Genomic DNA, 13,529 nt, shown 5'->3' on the forward strand with positions numbered 1-13,529 from the left:
AGAACATCTTTATTTCTGCCTTCATTTCATTATTTATCCAGTAGTCCTCCAGGAGCAGGTTGTTCAGTGTGCAATTTTGAGTGAGTTTCTTAATCCTGAGTTCTAATTTGATTGCACTGTGGTCTGAGAGACTGGTTGTTATGATTTCTGTTCTTTTGCATTTGCTGAGAAGTGATTTACTTCCAATTATGTGGTCAATTTTAGAGTAAGTGCTGCTGAGAAGAATGTATATTCTGTGGATTTGGGGTGGAGAGTTATTTAGATGTCTGTTAGGTCTGCTTGGTCCAGATATGAGTTCAAGTCCTGGATATCCTTGTTAATTTTCTGTCTTGTTGATTTGTCTAATAATGACAGTGGAGTGTTAAAGTCTCTCACTATTATTGTGTGGGAGTCTAAGCCTCTTTGTAGGTCATTGCTTTATGTATCTGGGTGCTCCTGTATTGGATGTGCATATATTTAAGATAGTTAGCTCTTCTTATTGCATTGATCCTTTTACTATTATGTCATGCCCTTGTCTCTTTTGATCTTTGTTGGTTTAAAGTCTGTTTTATCAGCGAGTAGGATTGCAACCCTTGCTTTTTTTGGCTCTCCATTTGCTTGGCAAATCTTTCTTCATCCTTTTATTTTTAGTCTGTGTGTGTCTTTGCACATGAGATGGGTCTCCTGAATACAGCACACCAATGGGTCTTGACTTTTTATCCAAATTGTCAGTCTGTGTCTTTTGATTGGGGCATTTAGCCCGTGTACATTTAAGGTTAATATTGTTATGTGTGAATTTGATCCTGCCATTTTGATACTAGCTGGTTTCTTTGCCCATTAGTTGACACAGTTTCTTCATTGAGTTGATGGTCTTTACCATTTGGTATGTTTTTACAGTGGCTGATACTGGTTGTTTCTTTCTATGTTTAGTGCTTCCTTCAGGAGATCTTGCAAGGCAGGCCTGGTGGTGACAAAATCTCTCAGCAACTGCTCGTCTGTAGGAGGATTTTATTCCTCCTTCACGTATGAAGCTTAGTTTGGCTGGATGTAAAATTCTGGGTTAAAAATTCTTGCCTTTAAGGATGTTGAATATCGGCCCCCACTCTCTTCTGGCTTGTAGGGTTTCTGTCAGGAGATCCACTGTGGGTCTGATGGGATTCCCTTTGTGGTAACCCGATATTTCTCTCTGGTTGCCCTTAGCATTTTTTCCTTCGTTTCAACTCTGGTGAATCTGATGATTATGTGCCTTGGAGTTGCTCTTCTTGAGGAATATCTTTGTGGTGTTCTCTGTATTTCCTGTATTTGAATGTTGGCCTGCCTTGCTAGGTTGGGGAAATTCTCCGGGATAATATCCTGAAGAGTGTTTTCCAGCTTAGATTCATTATCCCCATCATATTCAGGTACACTGATCAAATGTAGATTAGGTCTTTTCACATAATCTCATATTTCTTGGAGGCTTTGTTCATTTCTTTTCACTCTTTTTTCTCTAATCTTGCTTTCTCATTTTATTTCATTGAGTCGATCTTCAATCTCTGATATCCTTTCTTCTGCTTGATCGACTTGGCTATTGAAACTTGTGTATGCTTCACGAAGTTCTCATGCTGTGTTTTTCAGATCTATCAAGTTGTTTATGTTCTTCTCTAAGCTGGTTATTCTAGTTAGCATTTCATCTAACCTTTTTTCAAGGTTCTTAGTTTCTCTGCATTGGGTTAAAACATGTTCCTTTAGTTCAGAGGAGTTTGTTATTAATCTTCTGAAGCCTCCTTCTGTCAATTCATCAAACGTATTTTCCATCCAGTTTTGTTTCCTTGCTTGTGAGGAGTTGTGATTCCTTGGAGGAGAAGAGGCATTCTGGTTTTTGGTGATTTCATCCTTTTTGTGCTGGTTTCTTCACATCTTAATGTATTTATCTACCTTTGGTCTTTGAAGTTGGTGACTTTCAGATGGCATCTCTGAGTGGACGTCCTTTCTGTTGATATTGAAGCTGTTTCTTTCTGTTTTTTAGTTTTCCTTCTAACAGTCAGGTCCATCTGCTGGAGGACTACTGGAGGTCCACTCCAGACTCTGCTTGCCTGGGAATCACCCCTGTGGGCTGCAGAACAGTAAAGACTGCTGCCTGTTCCTCCTTCTGGTATCTTCATCCCAGAAGAGTACCCATCAGATGTCAGCCAGAGCTCTCCTTTATGAGGTGCCTCTTTGGATATATGGGGATCTGGGAGCCACTTGAGGAGGCAGTCAACCCTTTATTGAAGCTCCAGTGCTTTGCTGGGAGCTCTGTTGTTCTGTTCAGAGCTGCTGGGCAGGGATGTTTAAGTCTGCTGCAGCAGAACTCACAGACACCTCTTTTCCCAGGTGCTCTGTCCCGGGAAGGTGGGGCTTTATTTATAAGTCCCTGACATGCTGCTGCCTTTTTTCAGAGATGCCTTGCCCAGCAAGAAGGGTGTCTAGTCACAGTCTGCCTGAAGGGGTGTTGCTGAGCTGCTGGGGCCCAGCTGTTGTGTAAACTTCCTTGGGGTTTTGTTTACATAAGTAAAGTTAGAACTGCCTCGGTAATGGCGGACTGCCTCAGTAATGGCAGAATGCCTTGGTAATTGGAGGGTTGCCTCGGTAATGGTGGACTGCCTTGGTAATGGCTGACGCCCTTCCCCCAACAGAGCAACCATCCCCTATCAAGTTCAAACTACTGCGCTGGCTGTGAAACTCAAGCCAGTGCATTTCAGATTGCTGGTCTTTGTTGGAGTGGGATCCACTGAGCCAGATTACCTGACTCTCTGCTTTCAGCCCCCTCTTTTTCAGGTGAATGGGCAGCTCTGTATCCCAGGTGTTCCAGGTGGCAGTTAAAACAGCTGCCCAGATTTGTGCAGGTTTTTATGCTGGAAACCCATGGCACCAGCTGAAACAGTCATCCTGGAAACTTGCAGCATTTGTCAGCTGGCAGGTGGGAGTCTCCTGGTCTGTGGCCATAAGGACTGCAGGAGAAGTGTAGTATCTGATCTGGAGTGCCAGAGTAGCTGGAAAAGCCCCCGATGGCCTCTGTTGGTTAGGAGGGGGATCCTCCAGTTTGTTGCACTTCCTGTGTGAAGGAGCACCCCACCCTGCCTCAGCTTGCCCTCCTTGGGTACACCCACTGTCCAACCAGTCCCATTGAGATGCACCTGGTACCTTGGTTGGGAATGTGGAGATCACTCACCCTTTGTGTTGCGCTCACTGGGAACTGTGCTCTGGAGCTGTTCCTATTTGGCCATCTTGGCCACATAACCCCTCTTTTTTTTTTTTTAACATATAGATTTTCAAATTCAATAAAAGAAAAAGTAGGCTCATATAACTTTGATACCTTAAGGAGGAGTTCAGAGTTCGGCTAGAAAGTTGACTGTAGTCTTTCTGAAAGCCAAGGCAAAAGAGAAAATGAGTATTATCATAATTTACAGACCCATTACATAAACAGACCAGTTGCTGTGGATAATTAATAATATTCTCTGAGAATAGAACTAATGTCTCCTGTGACTTCTCAGAAAGTGTGCACAATTAATCTGTATTAAGTGTTAACGTCATCATCAGTGCAGTAAATACAGCCATGACTGCTACAATTATGTTTTTTAAATACTATCTTCATATAGGTTGATGACATGACTCTGATTGGTAAAAACCATCATACTAGGGCCTGAATGATATATTCCCAAACAGATCTCTCTTGGTTATAAAATGTAGAGTATCTAAAGGAATTAAATGGATAAACTACTTACATTTGAGAAAGGCCTCCATTGTTGTTTGTTCCAACCTCAGGCCCATTTAAGACAGTTATGGGCCTTAACTTCTAAAAAGGCTATGTAGAGGCACCCCCATCAATTTTTTTACCCTGATTGTTTTGTTTCTCCATGCTTTGGTAGTGCCCTACAACACCAGATATGTCTAATCTGCCTACTGGGCAGCAATATCTCAGCCTAATGTTTGATAATTAAATGGCAATGAGTTCACTGTTGTGCTCCTAGATAAGTATCTAGTGTTTCACTGCTTTCTGGTTAAGAGCAGAGCTAACTTCTTTTAACTATCAGCCCAAATGGAATGTTTTTACAGGCAATGAGACACCTGACAAGAACCCTACTGAAAGGATGTTTGCTTATCTCCTCGTGAGGGTGGACCCAATAAGTGCTCAGTGGCAAAGACCCAACCTTGTGACCAAGGCCTTCAAACTACAATGTTTCAAAAGTACCCAGCATCACTGGAACACAAACACACTAAAATAGGTTTTGGCATTTTACTATGGCAACAAAATAATATATTAAAGCACTTTTCTTTTATACATTAAGTTTTCTTTCAGAATTCTTGGAGTGTCTATCTCGCTTGCTATGGAAAAGCACCAGTGCTCTTTACCTGTCCATCTGTCCTTCCTTACTTTCTTCTTTCCTTCCTCCCTCCCTCCCTCTCTCCCTCCTTCTCTCTCCCTCCCTCTTTTCCTCCCTCCCTCCTTTCCTTTCTTCTTCCCTCCCTCCTTCCCTTCCTGGAGTGTCTATTTCACTTGCTATGGAAAAGAACAAGTGCTCTTCACCTGTCCTTTTCCTTCTTTCCTTCCTTCCTTCCTCCCTCCCTTTTTGCCTTTCTCTTTCCCTCCCTCCCTCTCTCCCTTCCTCCCATCCTCCCTCCTTGCCTTTCTCTTCCCTCTCTCCCTTCCTCCCTCCCTCCTTGCCTTTCTCTTTCCCTTCCTCCCTCCCTCACTTCCTGGAGTGTCTATCCTACTTGCTATGGAAAAGAACCAGTGCTCTTCACCTGTCCCTCCCTCCCTCCCCACTCTTTACCCCTCCCTCTCTCCCTTCCTTCCCTCCCTCCCTTCCTGTCTTCCTCCCCACTCTGTCCTCTCTCTTACCATCTCCTTCTCCCCTCCCCGCTCCCTCCCTTCCTCTCTCCCTTCCCACTCTGTCCTCTCTCTTACCATCACCTCCCATCCCCTCTTCCTCTCCCTCTCCTCTTTTCTTCATCAAGTGTGGCATCTCAGTTCCCTGGTTATGTACAATAAGGAAAGTCAAGTATAGGCATCTCTTCATGATTTTTAAATCAATTAGTCCGTTTGTAGATTAACCACAGTAAAATTATAATAACAATAAAGCATTAGTGAAAAAATTAACAGAACATCTTTCACTGACTCTTTCTAGCAAGTTACCCCCACAGTCACTGCACTGATGGAAATCCCCTTGCTGATCAGACTGCAGCCTGACAGGACAGCACCCCTCTTCTACATATAGCTATATAACAAGCAAAGCAGGGTACTTGGATAGAGGAGATGTGGGTTGTGGTTTCTAACACAGAAAATGGTGATGGAAGAATTGGGTGAGAAAAAGGTTCTGAATAAAGAGGGTATTGCTAACAGACATTGGGACATAATTTGTTTAGCATCCTATATAATGTTTACTGTTTGCTTCAGTTTCTATTGCTATGTAACAAACCAGCCCCAAATCTAATAATTTAAAACCATTTGATTTGCTCACAATGGTGTGGGTCAGAAATTTGGGCTGGGATGGCTCATCTCTGTTCCACAACATCTGGAGCTTCAGCTGTGAATTTTTATTAGCTAGGGCTGGCTAAGATGGCTTTATTGAGGTTATATCTCCATGGACCTGATTCTGGATTTTGGCTAGGTTCTTCAGTTATCCTCTATGTGGTCTTTCCATAAGGCTAGCTTGGGCTTCTTCACAGTGCTTCCAGAGGAGAAAATCAAAAGGACTACCCTAAGTAATTTGCTCATCAAAAAATTTAATAAAAAAATTCACCTGCCACAAAATTCAGATTTTTTAATGCAAAAAGAAAAAAAATTTTAATACACCATTGTCAGGAACTGTCAGTGACAGAAAATTCTATAGTACAGTGCCCATATACCATGAAAGTTATATAATTACTTGCTATTGTTCATGAAACCACAGATAAGATCAAGATCTAATTATATTCTCTTACAAAAAAAAAAAAAGAAATGACTTTTTCGAAACAAATAACAGACAAGTAAAAACTTACAGGGCTGTACAAGTATTATAAATACCATTCTGTGTGGTGACTACTATTAATGATAGCAGTAAACCCGAAAGAAATGATAGCAAGGAAAATATGTTGGTTGTCTCATATTAAAAACTCTGGGAAGATTTTACCTGGAGGTTAAGTAATATTTGGATGGGCTCTTTAAGTTTTTTACATTCTAAACACAAGTAGTAATGTTTCTAAAATGTCTACCTGAAGTAATGAGAAAGGGTTACAGTCTTGTAATAAAAAAAATAGCATCTAACTTCAAACAAATGTGAAAGATGGTAGAAATTTTTTGAATCTGAATAGAGGGCATATGATTTTTTGCTGCATTATTCTTTCAACCCTTTTCTTGTTTGAAATTTTTCAAAATAAAAAGTTCAGTATCCATCCCACCTCCCCCAACTAAGACCGATGCATTTCCACTCCTAGGTCAAGTATGAAGGGATGAAACTGAGATTCAACACCTTCACCTCTCTTCCCTATTGCCCTTCATTTCCATTTCCAACAGCCTTTGCCCAGTGCTGGGCACTAGGAAGGGGCCCTAAGAAGCAGGTATTGCTGCTGCAGAAAGAAAATCTACCCAGCTTCGCCACTGTTCAGTTAATGGGCAGATTGAACTCATCTAACTCTGAGACCCTGTCTACACTTGCCTGTACTTAAACTAATTTATTTGACTCAACTTTCAAAAATATTTCATGAGGATCTAAATAGTGTTTTTTCAGTCAATGAAAACCAAATTAGAACTGTTTGAAAACAAGTAAAAAAAAAAAAAAAATCAAACACTATGATGCTTTTTTTTCAGGTAAAAATTATAAGATTGAATTCCTACTGGATAATGTTGTTCGGGTAGAATCCAGAACTTTCAGCCTGCAGGCAGAGTCTGTCTCTAGCAGCAGCAGCAGCAGCAGCAGTGGCAGCAGCAGCAGCAACAGCAAAGCATCAACTGTGGGTACATCTGCTCAGATAATGACTGTAGTAATTAGCTGTCTAATTGGAAGAATGTGGCTCTTGGAAATATTTATGGCTGCAGTTTCGACTGTGAATATAACTTTAAGTAAGTAGAGTTCATTAAGATAATATTTCTCCACATATTGAAGTACCAGTGTTTACTGGATAAAGGCTGTGTGCACAGCTCTTGTGCATGGTGTTACTGTGGGGACAGAGAGAAAGTAACAGCCTCAATGGCAGAGACAAGACAACCTACGGAAAGTGTTATTCACTACATGTTGGTCTCTAAGAATGTGGTGAAACAAGCCTGGGCACGGTGGCTCACACCTGTAATCCCAGCATTTTGGGAGGCTGAGGCAGGTGGATCACCTGAGGTCAGGAATTGGAGACCAGCCTAGCCAACATGACAAAACCACAACTCTACTAAAAATAAAAAAAATTAGCCAGGCGTGGGGGTGCGCAACTGTAATCCCAGCTGCTCAACAGGCTGAGGCAGGAGAATCGCTTGAGCCCAGGAGGCGGAGGCTGCAGTGAACCGAGATCCCACCACTGCACTCCAGCCTGGGTGACAGAGCGAGACTCTATCTCAAAAATAATAAATAAATAAATACATACATACATACATAAAGTGGCAAAGTAAAAGTGCAGGTCATGTCAGAACTCTTTTTGAATTGCAGGATGCAGATTCTTAGCTTGAATTGATTAGGCAGTAAAGTGATCACTTAGCTGAAAAGTCCAGAAGTCGTCTGGTTTCTCAAACAGCTGGATCTAAGGACTCAAATGATATCTTCCAGAACCTCTGTCTCTTTTTTAATCAGCTCCACTTTCTTTGGTGTTAGCTTCACTCCCAGGCTGACTCTTCATCACCCCAAATCCTCATTATGAAGGTATCTGCTATCATTCTCTACCAGCCCCTCAGCCAATGCAGATAGAGCTAACCTCTTTCCCAACAGTTCTGCAAAAGCCCCAAAGCTATGTCATTGACCTAGCTTGGGTCACACACCCATTCCTGAACCAATCATTGTGGCCATAGCATTCTAATTAGCTTGGCCTGGGTCATGTGGGGTAAGGTACTGAGAATGGTGAAGGTGTAGTTTCACTAAGGAAAATAAAGATGCTAGGAGTACTGGAAGTGATAGGCAGACAGAGACACTGAATATTAGAGAAATTAATAAAAGGGAGAGGTTCCTATATGATTAGAGATGATTGCACATGTCATTGCATTATCAACACATGAAAGTCAGGATTGTATAAAATATATAAGATTTGGAGAGGGAGGGAAAAGGCACTCAGGAACAGGGACATGATAGGAGCAAAGAAAAAATGGCAGTGGAATAAAACATCTTCAGTTATACACGTTTAGCACAGAATTCTTCATCATCTCCTTCAAACATACTTCTCCAGCTTCCCCATCTCAGTTAATGCTAGTGCCATTTTTGCCTCCATATTGCTGTCAGATTTAGGTTATGTAATGCTAACAGTAATCTCAAATCCTAAACTATTTCTCACTACATGAAAAAAATATAACCAACATCAAAGTCCTTGAAACCAGATTTGAAGACTTCCTCCTTGTACCAAATCATTTCCAGTAAGAATTCTCTCCATTCTACATATTCCCTATATCTATACCTAGGCTGTTTGCCTCTACTCACCAAGGTCACCTCTCCCAGCATCCTTCCAGGTCTTGCTCAAATGCCACCTCATCTAGCAGGTTTCCCTTCTTCCTTCCCACTCTACATTTAATTCTCCTCTCCCTTTGTCTCCAAGTGCACTTTGTGTTTGTACTATTATTACAGTCTTTTCTATAGTGTACTTATGTTAAGCTTATATTCAAATCTATCTTCCTCACCAAATTGTGAGCACTTAGAAGACTGTATACCTTACATATTATAAGTACTAAAAATGTGGTTTAATTGATTTTAAATCTTGAAAGTGAAAGTTAAGTCTTTACCTCTGACTTAAGGGGAGATGTTGAGTAGGGGTATTATAGGAAAATTGTAAAGATCTTTGATTGGATCATATTAATCAGTTTGTAATTCATTTAATGGGGAAGAGTTTCCGATAGGTTAGTGAAAAAAAAAATCACATAAGAGATACTGTATAATAAAGTCAAGGAATTTGAGGTGGGGTAACAATTTAGAAAAATACTAAAGCATATTGAGCAATGAAAGCCAATACTAGATTTTAAATTTAAATATAAAGGATGCGGGGACATAGTAAGGCTGGGTCTGGAAGTGAAAAAACAAACTGGAGGCTGAAACACACCACTGGGGTCTTTCTTAGAAAACCAGCAAAGAAGAAGAAGGAAATCCTTTCTTCTTTCCTAATGGCAGAAATTAACTGGAGTCCAGTGGTCAAGGGAGAAGCATAGTTTGCAGAGACCTTGTCTTGGCCTCTTATAGCTGATGATAGATGGGGTTTTATGTTATTTTTATGCCAATTATTTCTTCTCTCCATAATAGTAATAAAAGTAAGACCAGTTGTTTATTTTATAATAGGATGACAAATATTTCTTATTTCTTCCCAGAAGCATTAAAATATAAGGTCTAATTGGCTAAATATTGCTCAGTATATATTTGTGCATTTTGCATTGCCTCATTAAGTGGAAAAATCTTTATTGACTTTCATCCTGCTTACTCCTGACAACTTTGGTACTTTACCAAATTAATATAATTATATTTTCAAATAATTAGTAAATGATATAACTCCTAAGTTTTTCCAGGACCTTTTCCAAATAAAAAGACTAATCAATGTCTTCTTTTTTCCTACTAAATAAACTACGATTTTTCAATTAAGATATAATTTAAACACCATTAGTGAATTAAAATGCTGGATTCTTTATAACTTTGCATTCTGAACTAACAATATACTACTTTTAAGAGAATCATGAAATTTCACCAAATAACAGACCTTATATTTTATATGTGTATTTTTAAACGTGAAAAATAAAAAATCTTATATAAGCATCAGAATCTATAGATTTCTACCAAAAAAAAACCCATTACTGATTCTAACATTAAGTGGGTAAACTTTGAAATACTGTTAACTATACCATAAAAAAACGAGAAAAGTTAAAATTAATGAAATATATTGTAAATTATACTGTATGCTATTACTACTTAAAAATTGTCTTGTATTGTTTTCATTTTTCAGGAAGCTACTAAAGTGCTGTTCTGAAGAATAGGCTGAAAACAAAAATATGAGAATTGCTTGTTATTAGCTATTTTGTTGTGCAACAGGCAAAAGTCTATAGCATTTTTATGAAAATATACTAAAATATTTTTATAATATATAAAATGTGCTAATTAACTTTAAACACAAAAATCAAATTTCTTAAAAATATAAATGTTTTGATTCTTTTTATTTGTATGTTCTTATTTTATTTCAATAAACTTTCAGAAATCTGTCATTTGGAAGTAGATATGACACCTCTAAGTTACTGTAGCAACAAATCATAGACTCCTTTAAATAATTGAAAGAGCTTGTCTAGTTCAGACTTAAGCTCTTTACATCATATTGGAAGCATTTTAAGTATTTTTCTAAATACTGGGGCAGGGGGGTGGTTCTTCTTTTCTCTATCCATTTATAAGGCTTTGATTTCCAACAATCTAAGCCATTCTAGTTTCTAAGGATTTTGGAAAGATGAGTTTATTTTCACACAATATGAGTTGCTGTCTTTCAGATTCACAGGAATCTCAGGAATTCTAGACTGTCCTGTATTTCCGGATTTGCCAAACTCTGGCCACTATTATTGTCCTTGGAATGAGCTTTTGGAAGAAGTCCAAACTCCTTCTCTGCCTATCCCTCTTTCCCACTCAAAACTGCCACTATGAAGAGCATGACTCCCCTCAATCTCGGGTACCAGTTGAGGGTTGACGAGTTCCCTCAACTGGTGGATATGTATACACTGTTTACTGGATGAATGAAGTATAAAGTGTGGGGACAGCAACAACAGAACAGAACAAAATTATTATCAAGAAGATAAATTGTAGAATGCAAAGAAGCTACAGACTAATGCAGCTAAGTTAACTAAAACTCTCTAATACTATTAAAAATTGCAAATTTTTACTCAGAAAATTCTAAAGTGAATACTAAATTTGATAGAACTCCCAATAAAGACATTGTAGCCTTATCCAGAGCTGGTATATTTGGTACTCACGAAAGTTACCTTCCAGCAAGTGACACTCAACAAACATTTGGGACAGCTGAGAGAATTCCACAAAACCCATACCTTTGTCTCTTGTATACCATCTCCTGGTACATGCACCTCAGACCATTGTTAATCTCACTTAGCAGAAAATGTATAAACACTTACCAAGATAAAATTAAATATCTTGGTAAATGTGGCATTTCACTCATTTGAGCAGTATCTGTTAAGTGTTCTAGTAAGTAGAAAGGCTACAAGAAATAAGATGCTATGCCTTCCCTCCAAGAGTTTTCAGTATTCGGGGAAAAAGTGGAAACAGACCATTTCAGTACAACATGATCACTGTCTCAGGGAGAGAGACAGGAGAGAGAGAGAGAGAGAGAGAGAGAGAGAGAGAGAGAGAGATGGGTGGGGTCTGTGCAGCACAGACAATGGCACTTGCCTGGGAGAAAGAGCATCTTGTGAGGATGGAGATGGATGAGGGGCAGCTTCCAGAAGATGCCCAGGATGAGTGCTGAGGAATAAAGCATGGCATTAAGGAAGGCTGTCTCAGCAGAAAGTATGGTGGCAAGAGTGAAGACCACCAGATAGCAAGTGCCCTGAAGGCAGGGGCTCTCCCTCACACAACACTTTTTTCCCTGTCATCTAAAAAAATGTCTAGTACTGGTGGGGGGTACAGTTTTAACCAGATACTCAAACTGAATTTTTGGCTAAGACAAAGTACAAAAGCAGATACCAGACAAAGATGTAACACTTTTTAAATTAGGAAGCTTAAAATAGTAGGGATTTAAAGGAGGATTTTTGAAGAGCAGTTCTTTGGAAGTGGCTGTGCTAGGGATGACCCTTTTCAAAGGGAAAGGAGTGAAGTACTAGCTCCTAACACCAAGTGAAAAGAAAAAGATTTTCATTAGGCTCATGGAAAACTTAACAGGTGTTCTCTGAGGTTTGGGGCACACAATGGAGTAGAGTCTGAGTCGTGGCTGATGCATCTAACCAGAGAGTAGCTTGCTGAAGCAGCTGATGGCAGCCAAGTCTAGGGTTGTAGTTTAGAATGTAACAGCAGAGCATCACCTAGAGTTTCTTGGGCAAAGGATGTGTCCCATGAATATGATGTGGGCCATGTGTGTGTAAGAGAGAGAGACAGAGAGAGAGCATTAGGTTGCTATCAATATGGAGGCCTTATGCCTTGTTCAAGAGGGCTACCTAGAAGGGGAGAAGGAAACTGGGAGAGGACCACTTGAGGCCTAGGGGCTGCAGAAAAAGTTCAAACAAACAACTAGAATAGAAATAGTCACAATTTTAAGGGAACTGCAGCTAAGAGGTCCATGACAAGGTAGTCTTCAAAGTATACATGAAAGCCCCTTCATGAGGAACATTTGCTATGTCCAGAGAGCATTGATACTTGATTGTACAGCACCAGGTACAGAACACTTTTATACTCCCCTCATTTCCAACCCTGATAGGGTGAAAAACCTCTGTTCCTGAGATAGGGAGGGGGAAAGAGACCCAACATGGACCATTTCATGCTAAGACTTAAAAATCAGGCTTCATAAGGCAAATCCAGTTTACTTTTCGTTCTGTGATACTTCCTTTCTGTTAGAAAACTAAATTCCCAAAACTGCAATTCCAGCATCTATGAAACAAATTCCTACATTTGGGTTCTGGAAGAGATACAAAAATATTCTTCACACCAGAACACTGTAAAAGCCATAAAATTGTCCACCATCTGTATTCTTTTCTTACCTAAAGGTATAATTCAGTCCACTGGAGTTTTTTCGTCAAGATTTTTCTGTTAGCTTTTAATAAGGAAATTTTCTAATACCAGTTACGTGGCAGTAAAAGGATTTCTAAAAATTGCTTCTTAGCCACAGACTTTGTTAAAAAGTTCCTGATTTAACTGCTTTAGGTTTCTGGCTGTCTGCTTTTAAGAACTTTCTAGAATTATCATAATACATAATTGCTTATTCCAGATAAATTACAATTTAATTACTACTTTTAAAAATGCTTAAATTATTGGAACCATGGGTAATGTGGCTTCACATATCCTTTATTCATATGCTAAGCAACTTTTATTTTTGCTTTTAAAGTTTTTGCATTTAAATAATATTTCTCTGAACATTCCTGTCTTAGAAATTGATGTGTAAATTCTTAAAATAACTCTTATTTTAAGAAGTGGCTATCTAGCTCTTGAACAAGTCATAAAAATCCTTTGATGTGTTAATACTCTTCTATCCAAGACCTGAAATGTTGGTGAAGTAAATATATTGTTCCAATTTTAGTCAAAGAAACAGATAATAAGAAGTTAATAAGAATAGCTTCTTGTATTTCTCATAATAAGCGAAATGTTTATATCTTGTACTACTGTCTCTACTCTTTCCTAAATTCCATCACCTTCTGATCATTGCAGTGACTTCTAGATGGTTCATCTGTTTTTACCTCTTATCTATTA

At 39.2% G+C, this 13,529-nt stretch overlaps 1 protein-coding gene and 1 long non-coding RNA gene across 6 annotated transcripts in view; one reads left to right on the forward strand and one right to left on the reverse strand.

Moving 5' to 3' along the window:
• The window catches only part of PKHD1L1 (PKHD1 like 1), a 167,746-nt gene extending 154,741 nt beyond the window's left edge, over positions 1–13,005 (forward strand). Inside the window, exons 77-78 of the mRNA XM_003938584.4 lie at positions 6,788–7,039; positions 10,087–13,005. Of these exons, the coding sequence (XP_003938633.2) occupies positions 6,788–7,039; positions 10,087–10,097 (263 nt within the window). The 3' untranslated portion in view covers positions 10,098–13,005. The remainder of the gene's footprint in view (positions 1–6,787; positions 7,040–10,086) is intronic.
• LOC104652964 (uncharacterized) overlaps positions 1–13,529 on the reverse strand; it is a 58,399-nt gene that overhangs the window by 37,588 nt on the left and 7,282 nt on the right. For all 5 annotated transcript variants that reach the window (XR_012514151.1, XR_012514148.1, XR_012514152.1 and 2 more), the window contains exon 4: positions 3,314–3,360. This is a non-coding gene — a long non-coding RNA (uncharacterized LOC104652964). The remainder of the gene's footprint in view (positions 1–3,313; positions 3,361–13,529) is intronic.

Source organism: Saimiri boliviensis, chromosome 15, assembly GCF_048565385.1.
Source record: "Saimiri boliviensis isolate mSaiBol1 chromosome 15, mSaiBol1.pri, whole genome shotgun sequence".
Taxonomy (NCBI): Eukaryota; Metazoa; Chordata; class Mammalia; order Primates; family Cebidae; genus Saimiri; species Saimiri boliviensis.